This window comes from Heterocephalus glaber, unplaced genomic scaffold (genome assembly GCF_053883595.1).
Source record: "Heterocephalus glaber isolate CG9 unplaced genomic scaffold, H.glaber_assembly_v1.0 deba00000594, whole genome shotgun sequence".
Classification (NCBI taxonomy): Eukaryota; Metazoa; Chordata; class Mammalia; order Rodentia; family Bathyergidae; genus Heterocephalus; species Heterocephalus glaber.
In genome coordinates this window covers 23,659,714-23,685,429 of record NW_028258151.1, presented here as the reverse complement: position 1 = coordinate 23,685,429, position 25,716 = coordinate 23,659,714, and the positions used below count along the sequence as shown (strand labels likewise).

Below are 25,716 nucleotides of genomic sequence, written 5' to 3'. Positions count from 1 at the left end.
CGGCTGGCCACACCCCTTACCTCCCTCCCAGCCTGTAGGTCTCACGGAAGAGCTATCTAGCACCGCCTCCAACTTCGTTGGCCACGCCCCCTAGTCGGTCCGCCACGCCAGGGACTCCCCCATTCAGCGTTGTCCTCCCGGACCCCGCCTCCTGCGCGGTCCGCCCCGTCTCCGGGCTGCCCTTAGCGCCGCCTGATTGCACTTGAGCCCTTGCCTGTGCCAGGCTCTGAGCTGTGTGGGTGTGGAGGCAGCGGGTCCCTGTCGCCAGTGCTATGTCTGGATGCCACGCTCCAGATGGAGACTGTATCTCGCGGCGATGCGAAGCGCAGGTAGGGGCGGGCCCATAGGCGCCTGGTATTCCGGGGTCGCGGGCCGTGGGGCGGGGCCTCTGCGGTCCTCCGCGGCCGCGTGGGTGACGAAGCCATCTGGGTCTTTGCGCTCTGGTTTGCGGGATGAGGGCTCGCTGGCGGGATCTGGGCGCCAAACTCCGAAAAGCAGCGCAGTGAGAGTATTTAGGCCACTTAACTGGGGTGTTTTGGGGAGGACAGGGAGAAGAAGGAATCCTCAGGCTCCGAGCGGAACTGGAGCGAACGCTGAACGCCTCAAGTTGACTTTCTGTGCCCTGGGGACCTCTGTAAAGTTGCTGTGCCTCGGAGTAAGCACCCTTCCGAGTTGCACCTTACCTGCCTCAGCTTAGTTTATGAGATATAATTCTTCTTAAGCAGAAGTCAGGCGGGCGTGCAGGAGGATCTCTGTGAGTTGGAGCCCAGCCTGAACTGCAAAGCGAGGCTAGACAAATTAGACAAATAATTTCGGTATGATATGATACTCCTGCATAAGAGACAGAGAAAGCTCCTTTCTAAAAGAGCTCCCTTACTCCTTTCGTTACTCTGAGGACTGAAGGTCCCCAAAAGTAATAAAACCTTGGAGACGTTATTTCTACGCATTTGAGACATTACCTTGTTCTAAAAAGCGACTTCATGAATTAGCAATGAGAACACCAAAAATGAATAGGCAATGGGGTGGGAAAAGATCTTGGGTACAGGACTGTTACCCGGTTTTGGGGTTTGGGGGACTTATGCTAGAGGTGTTTTCTAGATTATTCTTGTCTTGAACAGAGAGTTGGACAAAAGCAAAAGGTAGTGAGGTTTTTACTAAAGGTAGGGGAAAAAAACATGCTGTGTAGAATGAGTTTGGCCCAATAAAAAGTAGAAGTACACTCTACAAGGTGAGAGTGGACCAGCATGAAACAACACAGGGGCTTTCATCTCCCTCTCCTGGGGCTGAAATCAGGTCTAGGCCATCCTATGGAACCCCTGCTTGAGCTCTTAGGAGAAGAATTGAAGTAGCACAGGGCTCTGCAAACTGATCTACACTTGTGCCTGGAACTTTGTGATAACAGGTCATGTCCACTTCCTCACCCAGTTTGCCACACTTTAATCTTTCTCAGGACAGATAGATCATCGAGGCTGTTTGTCAGGTGTGTTTGAAGGGTGAGGAAAGTAAAACCAACCTGTTGGTAGAATCATTGCTAAGGGGAAGTTAATTTCAAACAGTGACTTGTGTTGGGCTTTATGGAGAATCTAGCCATTTGGATTGGCCCAAGTTTTTAGAGGAAGACCAAGAAAGAAGATACTAAGGCCACCCTTTGGCTTGTCTTTAAGAGGTGACATCACACAACTCCGACCTTTTTTGGCTTATGGGATTATGGGCCCAATGTCCATTTCTGCTTTTCTGAGTGAAAACTAGAAACATTTTGTGTGAAATCTCTTGATTTCACAATTACAAGCACTGCACAGACAAAACATTTCCTGGGAGTCCAATTCAGTCCTCAAGATACTAGTTTGTAACCTCTGATATAGTATTTTTCTTAACCTGAGAGGTGTGTTCTTAATAATTCACCCAGTGTTTATTGAGTGAAGCACTGTGGTGGGTATAACTTAGCAAGAGTATGTTCCTTATCCTTCAGAGAGCTGTGCTTAGCTGAGAAGAAAAACCAGACAAGGACTATTTCCATTTTTGTTTTAAATTACCCGTCATGATGCCCTATGTATGGTGACCCAAAATGTATATTTGATATTTGATGTTACTACAACATAAGGCCATTCAAATCCCTGCTGAATGTTTTCTTGACCTTAATAGTTCTATCAATCTTCATCCCTACCCCCAGCAACCATTGCCATAGACGTAGCCACCCTGCCCATCCCCTACCCCTGCACCACACACACTTCTTTTTCTGCACTGGTAGTTCTGTGTCAGGGTTCCCTAGAGGAACAGATGTAATATAAAATAGATGTCATCCAGAGGTGATGGCGAAGACCGGAGCTCCTCTGAAGAAGCAGAGGCAGAACTTCCTCCTTCTTTCCCTTTTTAGTCCATCTAGGCTACAAGCCTGTTGGTACCACCCACACCCATGGTGGGTCTTCTGTCTTCAATAAGTCAATCATCTGGACATACCCACAGCTGTGCCAAATCAGTGTGCTAGGCATTTCTCATTGAAGTTGACACCGTAATTAACTATCTCAGCTCCCCTGGGTACCCACTATCGGAAAATTCTCTACACTGTATGATAGGCAAGTGCATTTGCCTGAATCCCTCTCACCCCGGCTCCTGAGAACTTGAAGGAAGAAGGGATTACTCAACTGCATGAATTGGTGTCTCTGCAAGTATTATGGTGTTGTATCGCAGCTAGGCTCTGAGCGCCACATGGCAGTGCTCCAGGGAGCTTCCTTCACATTCCCTTAAGTGGCGATTCCGAAACCTTACTGTCTTTCTTTATCCTCTACCCAAAGCCTCTTTCCCAGATGATCTTGTCTCCAAAATCACAAAGCAAATGAAAGCTATTAGGTGTGAACTTTTCCAGTTTATAATTTATTCCTCTTCCCAACTACAATATAATATAAAGGTTAAGGACTAGGGGTCTAGAATAGTACTACCTGAGCTCAAATCCTGGACCTGGCATTTGCTATCTGGATAGTCTTGGACAAGCTACTTAATCTTTCTTGGCATAAAGAGTTGTAAGGATAAAATAAAGTAGGCCAGGTAAAGCCTTTACAGTAGGTCCTAGCACAAATAATACATGCTAGCAATTCTTGTTATCAGTGGTCTTTTTGTATCTTTAACTGTACTTTTACCCTTCCTCTTGTTTAAGGCAATTATTTCTGTTTTCCTAATTCCATCTTTTCTGTGTCTACAGAGACTGGCCTGTTTCTTAGGTTTCTGCTTTTTTTTTTTTTTTTTTTTTTGGTACCAGGGATCGAACTCAGGACCTTACGCTTGCAAGGCAGGTGTGTTGCTACTGAGTTAAATCCCTGGCGCACGTTTCTGTTTTCTTATACTAATTAATTTCTTAATTAATTAATTAATTTCTTACTGTCTCCTAATCATACCCACTAGCATGTGCTATGGTTTGGATGTTGAATGTCCCCTGTGTTTTAAAGGCTTAGTCCCCAGAATGACACTACTAGGAAGTGATAGTACCTTTAGGAGGTCCTTGTGTCATGGGGAATGTGTCTCCAAAGAGACCCTGGCTCCTTCCTCTTCCTATTTTGCTTCCTGGCTATGAGGGAACCACACTCTTTACCACGCACTCCCTGCTGTTGGCCTCCAGCACCCCTACCAAAAGCTTAAAAGCAGTGGGTCCACCTGATCGTGGACTATAACCTCTAAAGCCATGAGCCAAAATAAACCTTTTGTTAATCTCAGGTGTCCTGATATGGGGACCAAGAGCTGACTGCTACTACATGTTAATAGAAAATTCTCTTTATTAACCACTTTTACTGTCTGTTTTCTTGTCCTGCTCTTCTCCATAGCAACACTGTTGAAGGGGTCATTAGCGTTCCATGCCTCCAAGTTTCATTCACTTCTAAATGGAAGTTACCGATGTCCACTCTGATGTGGCTTCCAAGCCAATCCATTAAAACAGCAGTCACTTAAGGTTGTGGTTGACTTACTTCTAGAGGGCCTAGAAAAACCCTTAGCCAGGATGAACTCTGCTGCCTACCTTCCTTGTGCCTTTACTGAGGCCCTGAAATTGCTGGCGAGTGCTCTGCAGCAACGCTCTGTGGCCTCATTTCATACTCAGGGGTTCAGCCTCAAAGCAGCACTTGACACTGCCAACAGCCCTCCCGTGATTCCCGATAGTTGAAACTCTCTAAGGTCCCACTTCTCAGATGTCTGTTTTACATTTTCATTCTCCTGTCATGCCTCTAATAGCAGGCTCCCCCACTATCATTCAGCTCATGTCTTTTTTTATACTTAAGAAAATAGAAGTCATTAGATATGGGCCTCTCACCTTTCTAGCACAAAACCAGTCTGCTTGAAAATGAACCCAACTTCTGATATCACAAAGTGGAAGCAACCCACTTCTTCCCCTAGTACTCAGGAACTTTAGGCCATTCTCCTAAAGTTATTCCCCTCCCTCTCCTGTCTGTCTTACTGGTAATCAGTTCCTTTCTCATCAGCATGGCTTTCAAACACCTGTCTTCTGGCCCTGAAGACTCATTGTCCACCACTCTCAGCAGCTCGTCACGCTGCCATATCTAGCCAGCTGGTCTACCTATCAAGCACTTTCTCATTCCAAGACTTTCACACCTGCTCTCTGCTCTGCCTCGAAAACTTGCCTCTCCCCAAGACAGAAGCTTAAATGTACACACATTCACGACACACTGTTTTTTTTTTTTTCTACATCTTTTATGTCTTAAATGCCACCTGCTCAGAGAGGCCTTCGTGACTACCTTAATCAAAGTTGAATCCTGCTACTTTTCTGTAAGGCCCTTGTTTATTTCCTTCTACTACTTATTGCAATTTATTTTTCTATTCTGTTTATTTTTCTACTCCCCTCCAGTCTAAATTCTTTCAGGATAAGCCTTTGTATTGTTCACTCTTTTTTTTTTTTTTTTTTTTTGGTACCGAGGATCAAACTCGGGAGCATACGCTTTCAAGGCAGGCATGGTGCCACTGAGCTAAATTCCTGGGCTAAAGAAGTTTATCCTTTTTTTGTGTGTGTGTACTGGGGATCAAACTCGGGTCCTTGCGCTTGGACAGCAGGTGGTGAAACCACTGAGCTAAATCCCCGGCCCGCCTATGTATTGTTGATAACTGAATTCCCAGGGCCTAGAAAAGTGCTCTGCACATAGTGAGCACTGGGTAAATATTTAAGACTGATATCTTGATGAATGCCTTTACTTTCCACTCAGCTACTTGGCCAGCCCAAAGTTTGAGTCTTTGAAGCCTTCCTCTCTTTACTTCAGTTTTCACATCCAACATCTTTTCTTTTTAACTTTTTATAGTTCTTCTAAACCCATTTCCACCATCACTGCTTTCAAATTCATTTTTAAGCTATTTCCAGCAGCTTCCTTCCTGGTCACTGCCTTCCGCTTCTTCTCTACACTGCCATTACAGAATGTTTCAGAAACAAAATCTGATCATGTCTTCTTAGCTTTAAACCCTTCCTTGATTTTCAGTCATCTACAAAATAAAGCCCAAACTCATGTATTTACCATAAAAGATCCTTATATATGTAAAGAATGTTAGACCCAGCGAGAAAGAACCAACCAGAGACCGATATTAAATCCACACAGGAGTTTATTACCGGCCAGGACCCGAGCCGAGCATCGGAGCCCCGACTTGGGGGAGACAAACATGTTTTATACACCTTTGAGGCCAGTAGTTTCTAGGCCCCCCCTATGGGATAGAACTAGCAAAGCAAGCGAAAGGTACAGAAGCAGAAAGTCCTGCTATTAGAACATTTGTAAAACAATAGTTGATTAATTGTTATTTCTAAAGGGACTTTCTAAGGGGAGGAGGGTTCTAAGCTTCCTCCTTCTGAGTTCATCTAAAGGACAGGCTGGTGGGTCAAGCAGCAATATGGAGTCTGTCTTGCTAACTAGGGTCCTTCAATATGTTCCCTCCTTTCCCACCTGTGCCCCACAGAACCTAATATGTAACCAGTTCCAACTACTGAGAGTTCTTTCCGACTGAAAGATACCCTTCCTTTCCCTCCGTAAGACTTCTTCCCTCCCACCAGTAGCTTCTGATCCCATAATTCTCTGGCTGTCTTGTGTTATATATTGCTTTGTCATTTCATGATTGTGAACTTCTTTACTAGATTGAACTCCTCAAATCCAAGGACTTTATCTTACTCATACTTGTTTCTTCAGGGCTTATCACAGTGTTTAGCACTCAGTGCTAAATGAGTGTGTTTAATGAATGAAAGGAATACATGATAAATGGCAGAAGAAAAGTGCAGAAAGCAAATTCTGTGGTACATTTGGAGGAAGCTCTGATCACTTCCCAGTGGTACAAAGGTTGACAGTTTGATGGAGTTATAGTACATGATCGAGCCGAAATTTTTTAAAAAGATGTTAATTCTTGGCCAGCAAGAAATCATGTCTTAGTAATCTATTGCTGTGCAACAAATGACTCCAAAACCTAGCAGCTGAAAACACAAACTGATTGTCCCCCCACAGTTTCTGAGGATTAGGAGTCCAGGAGCAGCTGAGCTCAAGGTCTGACTCAGAGTCTCATGAGGTGGCAGTTAGGTGGAGGGGGCGCTGTGGTCCCTTAGGGCTTGACTGCAGCATCTGCTTCTCGGCTCACTCAAGTTAATCTGGCTGTCCTCACTTCCTCACTGGTCAGTAGCCTTAGACCTTAGGTCCTTACCAAGTGGGCTTCTGCGGATGCTGCCTGATTATCCCCAGGCCACAGCAGCTGCCTTCCCTCAGGGCCAGTGATCTCTAGAGGGAAATCAACCAAGCTAGAAGCTACAGTCTTTTCTGTACTAATCTCAGAAGTTACTGCTATCACTTCTGCGGTAGCCTGTTGGTAACCCAGATCAACCTGGGTACAGGGGAAGGGACCATACCCCAGAGTGTGACTGTCAGGAGGCGGAGATCACCAAGGGCCATATCCTAGGTTGGCTACTACAAGTAGATTAACCAGAACTGGGAGATTTATATAAAAGAAAATACTTGAAAATTTAAGTTGGAGCAAAAAAGGACTGAACAGACCAAGGAGGTGGTATCTGAGCATCAGGCGATTTGGGGAATGGAGTTGAATGATCGGTGGAGTATATTAGTTAAGTACTCACAGTAGAAGGAAGGGGAAGCTTGAGTAGGAGGAGAAATTGCAGGTAAGGAGAACAAATAGGAAAAGATTCCCTTGTACTGCCAATGTCAGTCCCTGAGAGAATTTTTACCAGGACTATTGCAAAGAAAAAAATAAAGACACTAAAAACATGAATTTTACAAAATTTTACTGCATTCAGTTTAAAAGACTACCTTTTATTCTGACATTCTCCTTCCTACTCTTTTTATGTTAAAATATACTTCTTTTTAAAAAATGTAATCATTAAATAAGATTAATTACATAACTTTGAAAACTTATGTCAATCCCTAAAACTAAAAAAAGAAAAGAAAACTGGCTTTGAAATTCAGAAGATCGAGAATCATTGATCCAGTTTATTAACGGAAGGAGGCTGATGCCCAGGAGTGCCACTGATTTGCCCGAGGATACTCAGCTGGTGGCGTTGTGGAGGTCAGAGCTGAAACCAGGCTCCATGCCTTCATTTTCTGGTCCATGCCTGACTGACAGGAAGAAGAAGGAGAAGAGAGTTTTTTAGTGTGGGAAAAGTGGAAGGGAGACAGATGCCTTTTGAGTGAAGGTGACATTAGTAAGTAAATCAGGATGTATAGAGATGTACAGAAAGATGCAGATAGACGCATAGAAAGGAGCAAAGATGAAACACGGAGACAAAATCCTGACAACTTTACTATGCCTGCATCAGTCCCTTCCTGAGGCCAGTGTCAGGAAAAACTTTAAAATGAACAAAAAAGATTACTGGTTGCTTCAGGATTATCTTTAAGCTACCTTACAACTGTGTAAATTACAGAATACCGACAGTAATGCAGATGATTATTATTTATAGCAATGCAACTTATGTTCAGTGGAGATTTACTTTCTTGTTACCCTATGGATATTATCCAATTTTGCTTTTATTTGTAATTTCAGAATCCCTGATTATTCATGTATGAGTTTGTTGAATTCTCTTTTCAACCAATTCTGACATTTTACTGATTTCCTCATTAATTGAAAAGTTCGATAATATTTTTGACACTTTTTTTTGGTTCTGAAGATTGAATCCAATGCCTTACACATCCTGAGCACTAAGCTGTACCCCCAGCCTGACACATATATTTTTTGTATATTTCTGTGAAAGCCTTGCAAGAAGACTTACGTCTGAGTAATACAGACGTAGAATTTAAGTTTAAGAAAAAAAAGTAGGGTTGGGGAGGGAAGTAGAACCCAAGTTGACTGTGAATCGATATCTCAGTGACAAGGCTGATTTCCTTAAAATAACTAGATTGAAAAACTGGAAAAATTAAGCAGTGAATCAAAAACATTTTAGGTTTTAAAAATTTTAATATATACTAAGTACTTTTAAATATGTTTCTCACTATAGATAGAACCTCGGTTATAAATCAATCAGTAGATGTATATGCAAATTTCATATTCTAATTGAAAACCAGATAGAACCATAACAGAAAAATAATATTATTGACATTCAAGGGAGAAGTAGTTACTAAGTAAACCTTCCCTTTTTATTATTTCTTGTTAAATATATATATATATATATGTATATATTATATCTCCCAGATTTTACTTTCTGATTCTGAATCATTTAAATGACTGCATTTCCTCTTTTGGTCCCTGTTAACTGATTATTTTCCTTTAATTGTAATTTTGCGGGTTGGAATAACTGAGTGAAAATGTATTAACAGCAGCTGCCTGATCATTGTTATTCCTCTGGCGTGGAGCTGGCTAATTTCTATAATACCTCACTACTGGAAAAGATAAAAGGGGAGAGGAGACCCATAATAACAGACCATTTTCTATAATGTTTGCATGTGCAAATTTGCTTTTAAGAATTGGAAAACTGCAGGAATCTTCCCATTAGCTGTGCTTTAATATGTAATTAAAATATCCTTTATGTCCCTAAAAAAGGAAATTGCAAATTATATAGGGCGTTCATAATTTTGGGTAGATTTCTTAGAGACAGATATAAGAAATATCTGTTTTGCTATTGCTCTTAAGGTAATAATAAAATTAATTTTAATTCAAGAATTTTTAACCCTGTAAAATGGAAAGCAAACTAGCATTGACTGTGTCAGACATTGTGCCGGATGCTTTATATCCACTGTATCTCATTTTACTCCCCATGACATTCTCATGTTATGGATGAGTAAACTGAGAAAGTCACGTAAGAGAAGAATGGTGTGATGTGGATTTGACTAAATTGGTAACTCCTAAGCCTGTGCTGAACCAGAACTTTTAAAAACGTCCAGGTTCCAGCCAGGCGTGGTGGCACACACCTGTAATCCCAACACTTAAAGCTGGGGCAGGAGGAACTCCACGAGTTCAAGGCCAGCCTGAATTACATAGCAAGACCCTGTCTCAACAAACCAAACCCCCAAATAAAATACTTCCAGGTTCTCATGTTTCTAATTTTATATTTTAAAGGCTACTCTATTGATTATCATTCTTAATTCTTACCTAACATGAAACAAAGATTCAGAAACACCGTAATTTCAGGTATCCAGTTAAGTAGCTGAGAATTCAGTGTGTTAAATACGTAATGCTCCTTCGCTGGAATCAAAAATATTTTCTCCTTTATCCAGAGCCAAGGCCAGCAGAGGCAAGCTTTCTTGGTGTGCTTTTCTGAGGTCTCCAGTTTGGGTGGGGCTGTTCTAGTAGATGTCCCCATTTTGAGCAAGCCTTAGGTTTTAACTCAAATTTCTATCAGAATGGAAGCTCAGGGTCTCGTGAGTTTTACAAGTACGGAAATTCTGACTTTGGAGCTCCCTCCTGTCCAGGCAGTCTCACTCGTATTTCTTTTATGACCCTGTGAAAGCTTATTTTCTTGCAAGTTCAGCTATTTATTGTGAATTATTTGTAACATAATTAGTCAGCATTTTGACTTGTTTTAAGGATTGTGTCATACTGAGAAAAATGGAATTCATTGTGTTTTTACTTGTTTTCATTAAACTATACGAGGGGGGGTATTGGTGTGTTTTTTTCTAAAGAAGTAAATTACAGGACATATATAAAGTTGATGTAATTTATCCCACTCTTTATGCATATATAGTATTCCTATAAAGACAGATTGTCAAAAAAATGGTTCCAGCAACAATTAATTGTGATTTTTGAGTGTTTTTCTATGCTGTTATGCTTGGTTTTATTTTCCATAATGAGCATGTATTGTTTTTGGAATAAAAGAAAACAATAAATTCACCTTGGAAAAAAGACAGCACCTTTAAAAAACTAAAAAAATTGAACCAAAACAGTATGTGGCAAATATATAACAGTCATTGTATTTCATGTATACCATGCCTTAACTGAATAAGATGTTTTGCATAAATAACATTTTCTGAATAGACCAAAGCACGTTCTTTTTGGCACTAGATTCTGTTTTCTTTCAGCCATTTCAGTAGGCCTTTGTAATAACACACCTCCCCACCTTGTTCTTGCCCCCTGTTCTATATTGTTAGATTGTATGGCCCTATACTGAATCATCCTAGGCTACCAATCAATGTAGTAAATCCATTTTCTAAACATTACAAACAAAATATATTTGTAACAATTTTCTCCCTCCCTGTATCCTCTGTATGATAGATTTTCTTAACCTTCCCTAAAGTGGCTACTTGTTAGAAATGCCAGCTAGAGTAATTACTTGATAAAACAATGTCCATTTTAAAGATCATTTTCTTCTTTAGGACAAGAAACATCCAAGATACCTGATTCCAGAGCTTTGCAAACAGTTTTACCATTTGGGCTGGGTCACTGGGACTGGAGGAGGGATTAGCTTGAAGCATGGGTAAGTTTCCAACTGATTTCGTCCCTAGGAATTTTCCACATGAATAGACCACAGGGAGCTTGTCCTGTGGCATAGCAAGAGAACAGCTGGTAGTCAATTTGGTGTGAGACTGATGGCGTTTATTTTCTAACTGGTCAAATGGATATTTGCATAACTGAATGGAACCAGTGTGGTCAAGTTGTAATGATTATAAATACCTAAGGATTTAAGAACCACAAATTTTAATCAGAATAATTTAGTCCTTGTTAGACAACATGCTACCATGTTCATATGTCTGAAATTATAAAGAATCCTTTCTAGATAGACAGGATTTGTTTCAAAGGTTCAAGTAATATTTTACTGTCACTTAAGTATAGATTACTAGCCTCTAAAAATTATGTTTTGATTCATAAGAAAATCCATATGTTATTCTAAGCAGATATATCATTATTAATGGACATAGTATCTGCTAGTCTTTATTCCTCAGAGAAGAAAAAAAGGAGTTGGACTTAAATTGAAACAGAGAGTAAATAGTTTTTTATTCTTTATTATATTTATTCAATATATTCCCTGCAAGAGGGTGAAGAATAAATACCTTACTGACAATGAAAATAAAGGTTGTGGAGTCTCATTGTCTCACAGGTTGCTGAAATAAGATTATTGATTTCCCTCCTGAAATATTTTAGGAATAATACACTCTGGAGGCTGAATATTAAACTTGGTGATGCTGATTTATTTCTTTTTCCTAATTCACTTTCTTTAAGAAAATTGGATTTTTAAAATATTTATGTTATTGATTACATATATGTACTGTAATGCCCCCAAGGAGACTCCATTGCATGATAAGAAATGGAAAGTAAGATAAAATCAGAACATTTTAGACGAAAGGAATTTTATGTCATACCACAAGATGATGTGATTGTAATTCCATCTGTTTCAAATTACCAAGTAATTCATGAAATATTAATTGAAAGTGGGAAATAGCAAGTGGGCCTCAGTCAACAGCTGGGACAGCTGTGGATGTAAGATGCTCTGAATCCAGTGAGATCGTGCCCACATGTTAGATCTATGCATCCATCTGTGTGCTCTCTCACCATTACCCCAGTTGCTCTTGTGTCAGTTCAACGTTATGTAAGATTTTAGATTATTTTGCCAAAGCTTCCAAATTGGCCTGTTCACAGCTAACCCTATGCCAACAACAGTTTATTCTTGTTTTACTTATTCACTTAGAAATTGAGTCCCAGTTATTTGGTTTTCCTGCTATATTATTGATAATAAATCATAGTCGAGGTTGCCTCTCCTTAACTACTATTTATTTGCATACGCAGAAAATAGTTTTGACATGTACCAAATAGAGCACTCTACTAAACTAAGCTAAAATGACCATTTCTAACTAGCTCTTTTTTTAAAACAGCAAAATTAAAAATAGGAATATGAACTTGAGGGTTTTTTTTTTCTAGCAGGAAGTCACAAAGAACTGTTCATTCCAGCAGAACTGTACTAATTTATGCACTTTGATTGTGTGTGTGGCCACCAAAACCACTTACTGGCACATCTTTTAAAATTAAATGGCTTTTATAGCACTGCAGTCAAGTTAAGGGAAGTTGCATCATGTGTCAATTTTTTTTTTCCCCTTAGATCCTTAATAGGTGAGGAGCTCCTCCTGGAGGCAACAGACGGAAAAGAGCCACAGTTTCAGGGCACTGTCTTTGGAATGTTACTAAATTTGTGCTCTACACAAATTAATATTTTCCAGTAAAATGTTGACTATTGCCTCTAATACTTGAAACACTTCGTGAGCCCACATCACTAGCTTTATCAGTAACATCATTCTCATGTTGCTAGTGATTGTTTTTTACTTTTGGGGCAAATGAATTTAGAATGAAATGCAAACTCAGTAGGTTATGTATGTTTCTAGAATAGTACTAACAATAAGCTGTTTGGAAATACAGAATGATTGACTGATTTCAAGGTTTGCCTGAAACCATTCCAGCTTACACTACTGGCAAGTGGTACCAAAAGATGTACAGTAGACCCTTGACTTACAAACTTAATTGGTTCCCTAGGGCTGATTGTAACTCAAGTTGGTTGTAAGTCAGTACAGCTGAGATCTGGATGTTTACCTGGGTACACACTATTGATAATAAGAGGCAGATGAATCTTCCATTAACTTAATTAACCTAAGTTGTTTGTATGTCAGGCTAGTTGTAACTTGAGGATCCACTGTATTAGTATTACAACATGAAAATAAGAAATTCTAAATTTGTGTGTTAAGGACATAAACGAAACACAATGGCTGCAGAGTAACCCAGAATTAACTTGACTAATGTTATTTTCTTGGGCCTCCATTTCCTCGTTCTGATTTATCTCTTATGTTTGTCATAAGCTGTCTTTTAATGTACAGTGGACCCTCAAGGTAAGACCAGCCTGACATATAAACAACTTAGGTTAATTAAGTTAATGGAAGATTCATCTGCCTCTTGTTAGCAATAGTGTGTACCCAGGTAAACATCCAGATCTCAGCTGTATTGACTTACAACCAACTTGAGCTACAACCAGCCCTCGGGAACCAATTAAGTTTGTAAGTCAAGGGTCCACTGTATATATCAGAGACACTAATCTTGTTGTATCCTATTAGTAAGGATTACATTTAATAAACCCGTATCACGGATGAAATCATTGAGGCATAGTAAAATTTAAATGATATTTTTAAATCACCAGGGAGTAAATAAAAAGAGAAGCAATTGAACATGAAAGTATTATGAACTCTTGAGTTTTGTTCCCCTGCTTACAACACAGTGAAACAGCAGGGAGAAATAAATTCCAAAACTTAATACCTTGGAATTTAAAATGCTTTTTATTTGTGGCTTACAGTACCAAATAAACATTTTACTTTAGTCTTTGGCATGTTTCCCTCTTAAAATAAAAGCTCTGTCATCTTTATAGTTTATCCAAGTATTTCTTTCTTTGTAGGGGTTAGTACATTTTTGACTAAAATGTGTTTAGCTAGTCTTTTAATAGCCCAAAGTTTATCAAAGTTTGCTTTATGAAGACAGTAATAAGAATAAACTTACCACATCAAATCTTTTGAATAAACAGAATAAATACCTTGGTTCTCCTACTTTGCAGATGGAGTTTATCTGCCAGAAGGTTATTTTGTATTTTATCTGGGTCCATTACCAGGATTATATGAATTGCTACCTATACCAAAAGACCTCCACTTACCCATGGAGTGCATGAGCTGTACCACCAATGATTCTAGAGTTCTTCCATGTTATACAAGGACAAAAGATGTAGACCACTGATATTTGCAAGGAGTCCCTTTTACAATACGATTCCGTCCATCTTTACAGGTTCCAGGACAGTGCCTCTCTCTTACCCTGTGCATCAGGGCTCTAAAACACTAGCTACTTCCTGAAAGCTAATGCGTGCATGCAGCTTACTCTGCATTGGATTTCAGTCATTATTAAGCACTTATTTTCTAGACTTTACCAATGGAGCCTGAAAGAAACTTTTATTTTAGTTGACATTTTTGGCAGTTCCAAGTTTATGGGTTTATTAGTAATCCAAAGTGGACAGCTTGACATAAGTCCTCATCATCATTCTCACTACGAAGCGTTGGGTACAGTGTGCCCCTGTGTCTGTACTTCAGGGGCATAAGCTAGAGCATCAGCGTTCCCCTGGTCTCCATTTATGTCGCACTTCACTAATACACTCTGTCGGCAACTGAAGCTGATAAGCAAGCCAAAGGACCCTGTTGACGGTGAAGAGGTTAGAGAACATTTTGAAATTAATTTGAAAATTCAAGTTGGAAGTACCTGGTGGAAAATGACAGGGTCTAGCATCTCTCATAACATAAAGTCCTGTAACAAAGAGATCTCCACATATAACCATCCTTTTGATATTTTTAACTTGTTGAAATTGTTAAGCTTATTGCTATATGTTTTCCAAGAAACTTGAACTTTTCAAATAGGCATCAGTTAACCCAGTATTAATGCTGTAATGTAATAAACTGTCCAGCAGAGGTCTCTGTGCTTCATAGTTTGTAATAGGTGTTTCAAGCAATAAAATTAAACCTGATTCTTTGCATGACAGAAATCTCCTCTGGAGCATATTTTCCCCTGATTGAGTTTTAGAGTGACTGTATTTCATATATAATAGGATAAACTGTGCTTATTCAAGCTTTAAGGTGCCAAAGACTTAAATATTCAGATTGTCCTCTAACTACATCAGAACCTGGTTACCATAGATTTGGCACCATAAAAAGAAATAAGAATGTACGAAAATGTGGAAGACAGAAACCAACTACCTGCATTTTGATGTGCCACCAGCATTACAAAGGCATTAAAGTAGTTCAATATTCTTTCTGTGCAGCCTAAATCTTTAATTAAACCATACAGCTGTTTCTATAACTTGATTTATAAAGAATGTTAATTATTGGACTGCTATGATGAACTTTGTGCAAAAACAGAAAATTAGTTAAATAAAAATCGTTGTCTATATTTTGTGTTACCAGCAATGAAATCTACATTGCTCCTTCAGGCGTGCAAAAGGAACAAATTCAGGTATAGTAAAGGGATCCTTTATAAACCCAAATATCTTATCTGTTCTGCTTTTGTTTTGTGAAAACTTCTAAAAGATTATATTAGTTTTAAAGGGTGCTTGGTTATATTGTGATAATTTAAATAACTAATCAACAAACACTTGTTGACTAATTTTTTAAGGTGGTTTGTATCCTCCTTGCAACCCATGTATGCTTTGAAATCTCACTGAGCCTGCAGGGGGCAGAAGTGAATAGCACAATCTTAATTCTAATAAAAAGTTATTATAATTGAGAAATCATGTTCTACATTAATGCTGGAATAATACTCAAAGTCTAGGTAAAATATCCACAGAGTATTTCTATCTAAGCCAAGAAAGAAAAAGCTGCTTCATTAGTAAAACATTTATATCATAGTCTGTAAATCCTGGCAAATGAAAATTACAAATCAGAAATATACACATGCATTACTAAGAAAAAAATCTGTGGTTTACAAGCTTCCTTAGAACTTTAAGAATAATATACCTTATTTAGGTCAATCTTTCTGGGTACCAGTTAAAATTTTCTCAGGAGATATGAAATTTTCCTCTTTATGAGATGTGAAAAAAAAAATTATAACACCCACCTGGGAATGTTGATTTCTTTGTATTGTCTCCCTGGAATATAGTTGCAAAATTATAGGACAAAGTTAAGCTAAATCAGAAATGACAGCAACATCATTACATACATATTAGTTTTCTACGTCAATTTTTTCCTTCAAATTCTAAGTGAAAGTAGTTTTTTAAACTGTTAAGAATATTTTTATTTGTAGAAAACTTTTATTTCTCAGTTCTGCTGAAGTAGAAAGCATTTTTAAATTTCTTAACACTGGTAACATTTTTTGAGAAACTACATGAATATTTAAAATGAGTTAACCATGAATGTACATATATTAACACTCTATATGTATGTGTGCTATATACGTATACACATATGTACCCTATATGTGTGTATACATATATTCATCTATATGTGTGTATGTTTACACATGCAAAGAGGGACATTCCAAACTGATAATTGTATAAGCCTTCCTTTTTTCTTTCTCCTCCTGGAAATAGCCGGAAGACATGTTCGTTTGTGATATAAGTGAACGGGATATAAGTGGACCTCCAGAATCTAAGAAGCTAAAAAAAAGCCAGTGTACTCCTCTTTTTATGAATGCATACACGATGAGAGGTATGCAGAAAATGTATTTGCCACAAAGAATATTTGCAGAATAGGCTCCTTAAATAATAGTAATTATTGTTTTAGTTAATATTCCTACTAGGTACAAAAACATGAAATATTTTAACTCATTCATTTCTCACATGAGCTTATGGAGAAGGTCCATTATTATTCCATTTACCCTCCTACCCAACACCAGCTTATGATTCCATGCCAGAAAAAATAAGTTCAAACCCATATATATATATATATATATATATATATATATATATATAAATAAACACACACACACAAATTGGTGTTTTTACTTTAAGAGGTATACTGTACACTGCAGGTGTGGTGGAACACACCTGGAATCCCAGCACTCTGGAAGACATGAGGATTGAAGTTTGAGCCCAGCCTACACAACTTAGCAACCATGCAAGAGCCTGTCTCAAAATTTAAAAAAATAAAAAGGTCTGGGGCTGTAGCTTAGTGCAAAGGCCCTGGGTTCACTCCCCAGTACCACAGAGAGGGGGTAAAAAAGTATAATTATCTTCCCTGAAAATTGACAATTCTTCTTCCTTAGGAGCGGGCGCAGTGATTCATACCCACTCTAAAGCTGCTGTCATGGCTACCCTTCTCTTTCCAGGACGAGAGTTTAAAATTACGCATCAAGAGATGATAAAAGGAATAAGGAAATGCACCTCAGGAGGGTATTATAGGTATTGTTTTCTTTTCTTCTTCTTCTTCTTCTTCTTCTTCTTCTTCTTCTTCTTCTTCTTCTTCTTCTTCTTCTTCGTCTTCTTCTTCTTCGTCTTCTTCTTCTTCTTCTTCTTCTCCTTCTCCTTCTCCTTCTCCTTCTTCTCCTTCTCCTTCTCCTCCTTCTCCTTCTCCTTCTCCTCCTTCTCCTTCTCCTTCTTCTCCTTCTTCTTTTGGCTTAAATGGTTTAAAAAGTATTTTTCCTTCTCTGATAAATAGGATGTTGATCTTTTTGTGCATATGCTGTGGCATTTTTTTATTAAATAATACCCCACTTAATATTACACTTCCAGATTTATTCTCAGTGGCACAAAGATTCTCCCATCCTTCATTAGCTGTGGTAATTTATTAGCAGCACAAATAATGAAGTGTTTGTTATAGTAAAATGAAAAAAAACTTGGCTGAGATTGCTGGAGATGAAAAACTTAGGATGACTAATTTCTCTTCATCTTTACTTTGTCTTCATGAGGTTTGAACCTAACTAGAGTTTAGACTTTATGTTGAATTACTTAAGTATTTCTCAAACACTTTAATGTTTATAAAAGTTTTCTTATCGTTTTAATTAAGTTCATTACTAAGTTTTGGAATTTTCCAGTGTAGAAGGTGGCACAAATGGTAAGAATAGAACAGGAACTTTGTATAAATTTAAAGATATCCACCAGCCTACAAAATTGTAGTCATTATTCATAAATCTAGGACATAATGGCTGGAAGAAACATGTCCTCATTGCCCAGGTACAAGCTAAGCCTTCCCTTTAAGTTTGTTGCATTCTTCCTGAGCCTTCACTTTTCTTAATTTCCTAAAGAGCCTGGTAGCTCTCCTTGTTTAGAGGAAATGATGCCAGTTGTACTAAAGTGTTTTTACAGCAATGTCTTATTGTCAAGTGCATGTAATAGAATGTACATGTTTCAACTGGTGGGCTGAGACATTCATTTGATTTTATTTCACTTAATATTTATTGTATGCCTAAAGCATTCCTCAACACTGTGAAAACACCTATTATACAAGTTAATAGGAAAAGTATATATACTAAAGAAATTTGGCCCCATATTGTCTTTTCCATCTCTGGGTCTTGGAGAGGCTTTCCGGCTGCTATTACTTTCATGTGCTTTGGATTGCTTTGGTGAAGAAAGAAAAATAGGTCAGAAGAATGTGGAGAAATGTGAGGTAGGAAGAAAACATAATAGTCTTTAGAATTTTTTTTGGAGAAAGAATGACATCAATGAAAAGATGCTATTTCTTATTCATAACGTACATTTTATATGTTATTTTGAATGTTTCAGAATTTGAACAATAAAAACTTTTTGTATGGTACCAGGGACTGAACACAGGGCCTTGTACCTTCTAGGAAAGCACTTTACCACTGAGCTATACCCCAGCCCAAAACTTTTAAGATGCCTTTTGCAGTTTTATTTTGGCCTCATTGGAAAATGAATAATCGGCTCATTATCACAGCTCAGGAGACAGTGATATTTTATCTGAATCTGGGGAGAATCCTAAGACTAATCAAAAAAAGGGCCAGTAAAAACTGGAAGAAGAAAGAAAAGATGGAGCTTTAACCTTCTTTACTCTTTTCTTAGAGAAAAGTCTGTCTTTAGAAAACAATGCAAGGTTGGGCATGTAGCTCAGTGTTTAAGAGCGTGTGCTTAGCATATCCAAGCCCCAGGGTTCAATCCCTAGTGCATGCCCACACACACACAAAACCAGCTTTCAAATACTTAGTTTTTGCCAGGGAAGGCTAACATGTGTTGATATAATTGTCCTTCCTTTTGGAATCCTCATGTCTGTAGAGTGACAAGAACACTGATGGTCAAAGGACAATCCCAGCATGCCCCAGATTAGCTGGTCAGGACCCATGGCCTGTCTGTGAAATGGAGGAATTGGCTTGAAGTAGCTTTCAAGTCTTATTTTGCTGTGCAGTTATTTTTCACATAGAAATATTTCTGACTGTTCAGTGTATGCTAGAGGAAAATGTAAGTTTGTGGTTCTCCTAACCATGTTTAGGAAAGATTTGGGACTAGCAATTCATTCCTTTTATACTTAAGTATAAAGTGAAGTAAGGGGCAACTCCATATGTTAATGATAATGGTTGGCCAAGCTTTTAATCACACGTTAGCTGCTTAGTCTATACCTGCCCTGAAGGAGCAATTGCTGATATTTTTTCCCATTAAGTTTATTGGTACATTTTAGATATACAGTACAGTTACATTCATCATTAGGATCTTGTACCTTTACATGATATATCTTTGTTCTTATTTTTTCCCCATTCCCCTGCCCTCCCTTCAACCCCTCCACTCTTCCCTATTTACAAAGACTTTGTTTCCATTTTTTTCTTTTCTCGTATTTTTCTTTTGCCTTCTTTCCTTTCCTCTACCTCTCCCACTTCCCTTATTCCTTTAGACCTTTTGTTCCTATTTCACAATATCAATTATACATTTTGATCCTTATTTACATTTTTAGTTTTTCACACCAGAGAAACTATTCGGTATTTACACATGTGTGTCCTATTTATTTCACTTAAGAGTATGGCCTCAATGTGCATACATTTAGCTATAAATGTCTCTAGTTTTCATTCTTTATAGCTGAGTGTTACTCTCATTTTATATTAAAAACACACACACACACACACACATCTTCTTTATCCAGTCTCTAGTTGATGGGCAATTGGGCTGTTTCCAAGTTTTAGTTATTACAGACTGTGCTGCTATAAACATGGGTGTGCATATATCACTGTGGTAGGATTCTTTTAATTCTTTTGAGAAGATACCCAGCAGGGGAATAGCTGGGTCAAATGGAACCTTTAATCCTAGTTTTTTAAGGTATCTCCATATTGGTCTCCACAGTGGTTGCACCGGTCTGCACTCCCACAATGAAGAAAGGTTCCTTTCTCCCTACAACCCCGCCAGCATTTGTTATTGGTTGATTTCTTTTCTTTCTTTCTTTCTTTTTTTTTTGGTGACTGGGATCGAACTCCAGACCTTGTACTTTCGAGGCAGGTACTGGGACCACTGAGCTAAATTACCGGCCCTGTTATTGGTTGATTTCTTGATAGCAGCCATTCTTTCTGGGGTGAGGTGGAATCTCAGCATTGTTTTCATGTGCATCTCTTGAATGACCAGTGATGTTGAACATTTTTTCATGTGTTTATTTTCTGCTTTTACTTCTTTTTCTGAGAAATATCTGTTCATTTCAGATGCCCATTTTTGAATTGGGTCTTTATATTTGGGGGTCTGATTCTTTTTAGTTCTTTATATATTCTAGATAGTAGACCTTTGTCTGAGGAACAGCTGGTAAAAATTTTTTCCCACATTGTAGGTTGTCTCTTAGCTCTGTTGAGCAATTGCTGATATTAATGATAACACTTTAGGTAAAACTTTTGTTTTATTAGGTTTACACACAGGTGGGAAAGGCAGATGTTACTTTAACAATGCAAGAGAAATTCATGTAAAAAGAAAAACTTGTCTGAGTTTTGATTGGTTATGTGATATTAAGAATGGATTGATTAGTAACTCAGTTGTTTGAACATTATTACATTCAGATCACATTGCATGCATTTACTGAGAACAAAGTAGAAACAAAAGAAGTTCTAATGCTATAAATTTGAGACTATTCTGAAAGTATTATCACGCTTTTAGTAGCTATTTCTAAAAGATTTTTCTGTCCCAGTGGACAAACCACACCTGTATTTATTGATGTGCCTGTCCAGGCTATTTTTGAGTCCTGCAGAGACGAAACACAATGATATTTTTAATCCTTCCTTTGCTTCTGACTCTGAGATTTATAATTTCCCATCTCCTGTTAAAAATATTATGATTATCTCTTCTTCAAGGAAATACTTGTACAATCTTAATGATTTGTTTGTTAGGTTTTGATATACCATATACACATTTCCACCAGTTAGGATCACCTGCCAAATTCCCAAAGTATCTTGTGATACAGATGTTTACACAAGATACACAGAATAACATGCAGCATCTTGTTCATATTTTGGAGTTGCTTTCCAGAAAAAATGGCTGATTACTTGAAAAAGTTACAGATGCCCTGTATACATGAAGATCTTTGTTTGTTTGAATGGGGGAAATGGCTTGCTTCATCTTACAGATACAATGATATGTTAGTGGTACCCATTATTGAGAACACTCCTGAGGAGAAAGACCTCAAAGAACGCATGGCTCGTGCGATGAATGAGTACCCTGATTCCTGTGCAGTGCTCGTCAGGCGCCATGGAGTATATGTGTGGGGAGAAACCTGGGAGAAGGCTAAAACCATGTAAGCACAAGTCTGAGAACCTCTGGGATATCACCATACTCTTCATGTGAAAATGAACAAAATATGTTTTAATATTTAAAATGTTTTATTGGTCAGATTGGTTTAAGTTTAGTTTATCATTACAAGTTATAAATATTTGCATTTTAGAATATATTGATTCATCGAGATGTATTTATTAGATCAGCTCATATCTGGAAAAGTTCTGTGGACTTTGATACAAAGAAGAGAAGCAGATCCTAAGTAATAGAAGTTTTATTTCAAAAAATGGCACATAGTAGAAAATAACTTTGTATCAGTAGTGTATTTAAAATTCTTCTATTTCCTGAGTAGTATATAATACTATTGCATGATTCAGTGTGATTCCTTTGCATGTTTTAAAATTGTTTGGGACAAAATAAGAAAATTTTGACCCAGAACTGAGGGGAAAAATGTATAGATACTAGGAACAATGCAGAAGTAACTGGATGGAGAAGAGAGATGTGATTGTTTAGGCCTGGAAAACTCTGTTTCAGTAAACACCTTCAATCCTTTTTGCTTTTGTCTTTTACAGGTGTGAGTGTTATGACTATTTGTTTGATATTGCTGTATCAATGAAGAAAGTTGGACTTGATCCTGCCCAGCTCCCAGTTGGAGAAAATGGAATTGTATAAGCCAAATGGAAGTTTAGTTACGTACAGTAGAAGCCTAAATTTGACACTTAATTATTTTTTTAAATAAATTGAATGATTTGTATGATGCCATTAATTTGTCACCATATACTACAGTTGTTCACACCTAATGTCTTCTGACATTGTACATTTGTTTATATACTTGTAATTTTAAGTGGCAGAGAGATGGAATGAAAAAAATTTTTACCCAGTGTTTTCTTATGTTTATTTTAAATTTTGTAACAGCAAAATATTTGTCCTTTAATCTTTAAAGCTGCTAGTGATAATGGAACTCATTGGAAACTTTCCACTTAATTATGGAATGGGCATTTTCTTATTTTAATCATAGCACATAATTTTTGATGTCAAAACAATTTTATAGATTTTTCCCTGTTGAGTTTTAGTGTTTCCCTCTTCAGGCTTATTAGCACCAATAATCCAAAAATCCAAAATCCAAAACTTTAGCACAATCAGGAGGCATAGGTAGAAAATTCCACACCTGACCTCATGTGACAAGGCATTGTCAAAATGCCAGTACACTATAAGTACTGCATAAAATTATCTTCAGCCTAAGTTACATATGAAATATAAATGAATTCTATGTTTAAACTTGGTCCTCTCCCCAAGATATTTGGGGATAGATATTCCAGAATTCAAAAAATGTATATGCAGATATCCCAAAATGCAAAAAAGTCTAAAACACTTCTGGTTCTATACATTTCAGATAAGGGATACTCAATCTATAAAACAATATTGTTCCCTCATATGATGAGATAATTGCAAAATTCAAGTCAGATAATATTATCTCTGACTCACCAAACAAACCCTGACTGAACCAGTGATGTAATTAATTAGAAAGTTTTTGTAATGTAACCAAAAGTAAAATCAACTTGATCATAAAGATTTTAGTATTTGACTAACGCTTTTTTAAAACTGAGGGAGAAAATTATGTATCATCTCCAAAATACTAATTTTCTATTCCTACCCCTCATTATCTTCTGACTCATTAGCTTCATTATCTCAGATTTTTTCCTTTCAATAGTTCTCTAACCTCATCCAGACGTTTAGTCTCTTGCTCATAACATTGTGTTACCCATTACTCCTTTTGTGTCTTGCTTCCTTAGGAACCACCGATTTTGTGGTCTAGTACTCACACCACTTCATTACAAGCATCCTTTTCTCATTGTATCTTGCTTTCTCACTTTTACTTACCTGGTAAAGACTTCAGTTTTTGTTAGTTTACCTGTGCTCAAGCAGCAAAGCCTGGTGGAAAATCAGGCAACCATGTTGGCTGATCCCAGATGGCCACTGGATACTGCCAAATGGACTCCACAATACCCAGGTAAACTCATTTTCCAACCTCTTGACTTTCTCCTCACCATTCCTTTTCCTTCATCAAATCTGCAACATTCCCCGCCAGCTTTTAGGAGGTAATCTTACCTCATACTTGAGAAGATAGACTCATGGCAAAGATAACTAATTCGGTCCCACTTCACAGCTCACTAACCTTCCTGCTTATAGCCTCCCTTTGCCACTTTCCATGAAATTTGTTAAGGCCAGATTTTCAAGTATGCCTAAGACCTATTGTCCTCTGACATTTCCAAAGGTTTTGCTTCCGCAAGGATCCCCACATTTGTCCCATTTCTCTTATATTGTTAGGGATTTTACCCTCTTAACTGGATCTTTTCCAGTGATATAAAAATATGCTATAGTATCTTTCAACTTAAGATACAAACCTTGTCTCTGACCTTCACCTAACTCTAGCACATTTAAGAGCTCTTATTTTTTAAAAAATTGCCTGCTCTTTTGCCAATTTTCTATTCTCCCACTTGCTTCTTGACCCACTTCATGGAAAAAGCTCTCACCAAGAGAAACCAAATTCCCTTTATCCTTAACTTCTTTGGATGCACTTTTCACTTTTCTTGCTCTAAAAGAATCCTGTCCCTCCCCCTAAAGACACAGTTTCCCCCGAAGCTAAGTGGTGGTTGCTCCCATTTCTCTCCTACCTCTGAGCCTAGGGGTGAGATGAATGAATTCACTTAATGCTAAATGCCTCTTTCCTTTCCTTGCTCCATTGTATCAGCAAACTCAATCATAGTTCCGGCAGTCTTCTGACCCCACGCCTTATGGGTATGTACCTTAGCTTGGCAGAAGTAAAACAATCATGATAATGTCAAGTGGGCCTTGATGCTGCTATAGATTTTTACTTTATTACTCTCATCCATTCATTCTCCTATTTTCATGACAACTGTTTTTCTTTTCTTAAACTTCACCTCCCCGCAATGAAAATGCCAAGAGAGAACTTCCAGAGGCTCCCCACCTCTGCATGTCCTATGCAGCAAGCTGTCCCTGCTGTCCAGTGAGGTCAGACTTCGCTCCTGCTCTCAGTTTCAAAGACATCACTGCAGCAATTTCTTCTCCCTCCCACATCGTCAGTTTTCTTCTGTACTAGATCTTTCTCTTCAGCATATAAAATATGCTGGTCTCTCTCCCTTCTTTAAAATAAAGTCTAAAGCTCACTTTCTTCCTGGATAACTGTCCGACCTCTGTTTTTTCTTCAAAATTTCTCAAGAGTTGCTATATTCTCATCTATTTCCTCTTCTCTCATTCTGTTGAATTCATCCCAACCAGACCGCTTTTCTGAAATATTGTCATGGGCTCTGAAGATGATCACACAAATCCAGTAAGTTTCTATCTTTTTTTTTTTTTTTTCCAGTTCTGGGGATTGAACCCAGGGCCTCACATTTGCTAAGCAAGCTACACCCTAGCCCTGTCCTCATCTTAACCTGTCAGCATTTGGTATAGGGATCAAATCCTCAAGGCCAGCTATTCCCACACATTGTTGGTTCCTGTTCAGCTCTGCAAAGTCTAGGGTGTCCCATGAATCAGTCCTTAGACAAATTTTCTCCATCCTTAGTTGGTGATCTCATCTAGGTTCATGGATTTAAATATTAGATGGCCTGTGACCACTCGTAAATTTATTCCTTCAACCACATATTTTTCCTGATCTCTAAACTCCTATCTGGCTTTGTGATATATGTAGAGCCTGTGTACTCACTGTGTTTGCTCTTTTCACCTGGTCCAAGGCCCACTAAATTATTGTAGTTGTCTCCTAACCAAATTCCCTGCTTCGGCCCTATTCTCCACTGCTGATCTTCGCAGTCTATTCACATCAGCCTGCATGATCCTATTAGCACGATGCCAGCTGGTGTCTCCCTTCTCAAAGGTCCCCTTCTGGCTTCAGAGCAGAAACTCCTACTTCTTATTGCTTCATTCAGATATTCGCCAGACTCACTCTGCTCCAGGGAATGGAAGCGTTGCGGGGAGGGGGTGTCTTTAAGCTTTCCGGGTACTTTTGCACATTTTCTTCTCTCTTTCAGTGCTCTTCCTACAAACACCTACATGGCTCACTCCCTCTTCTCATTCATGTCTTCGAATATCACCTGACTACCATATTTGCAGTC

General features: G+C 38.3%; 1 protein-coding gene across 3 annotated transcripts; it reads left to right on the top strand.

The window, feature by feature from the left end:
• Positions 1–127: 127 nt before the first annotated feature.
• Positions 128–24,414, top strand: Apip (APAF1 interacting protein). 3 transcript variants are annotated; one of them, XM_004852048.3, is made up of 7 exons: positions 128–329; positions 10,773–10,873; positions 15,369–15,417; positions 16,490–16,607; positions 17,164–17,299; positions 21,438–21,605; positions 22,156–24,414. In XM_004852048.3, the coding sequence occupies exons 1-7, from the start codon at positions 273–275 to the stop codon at positions 22,253–22,255; spliced, it is 729 nt and encodes a 242-aa protein (XP_004852105.1). In that variant the 5' UTR covers positions 128–272; the 3' UTR covers positions 22,256–24,414. The 3 variants fall into 3 exon arrangements, with proteins under 3 accessions (XP_004852105.1, XP_004852106.1, XP_087061721.1); XM_004852049.3 differs by having other exon boundaries at positions 17,227–17,299; positions 22,156–22,345; XM_087205595.1 differs by lacking the exon at positions 128–329 and adding an exon at positions 3,486–3,564 and having other exon boundaries at positions 10,771–10,873; positions 22,156–22,345.
• Positions 24,415–25,716: the final 1,302 nt, after the last annotated feature.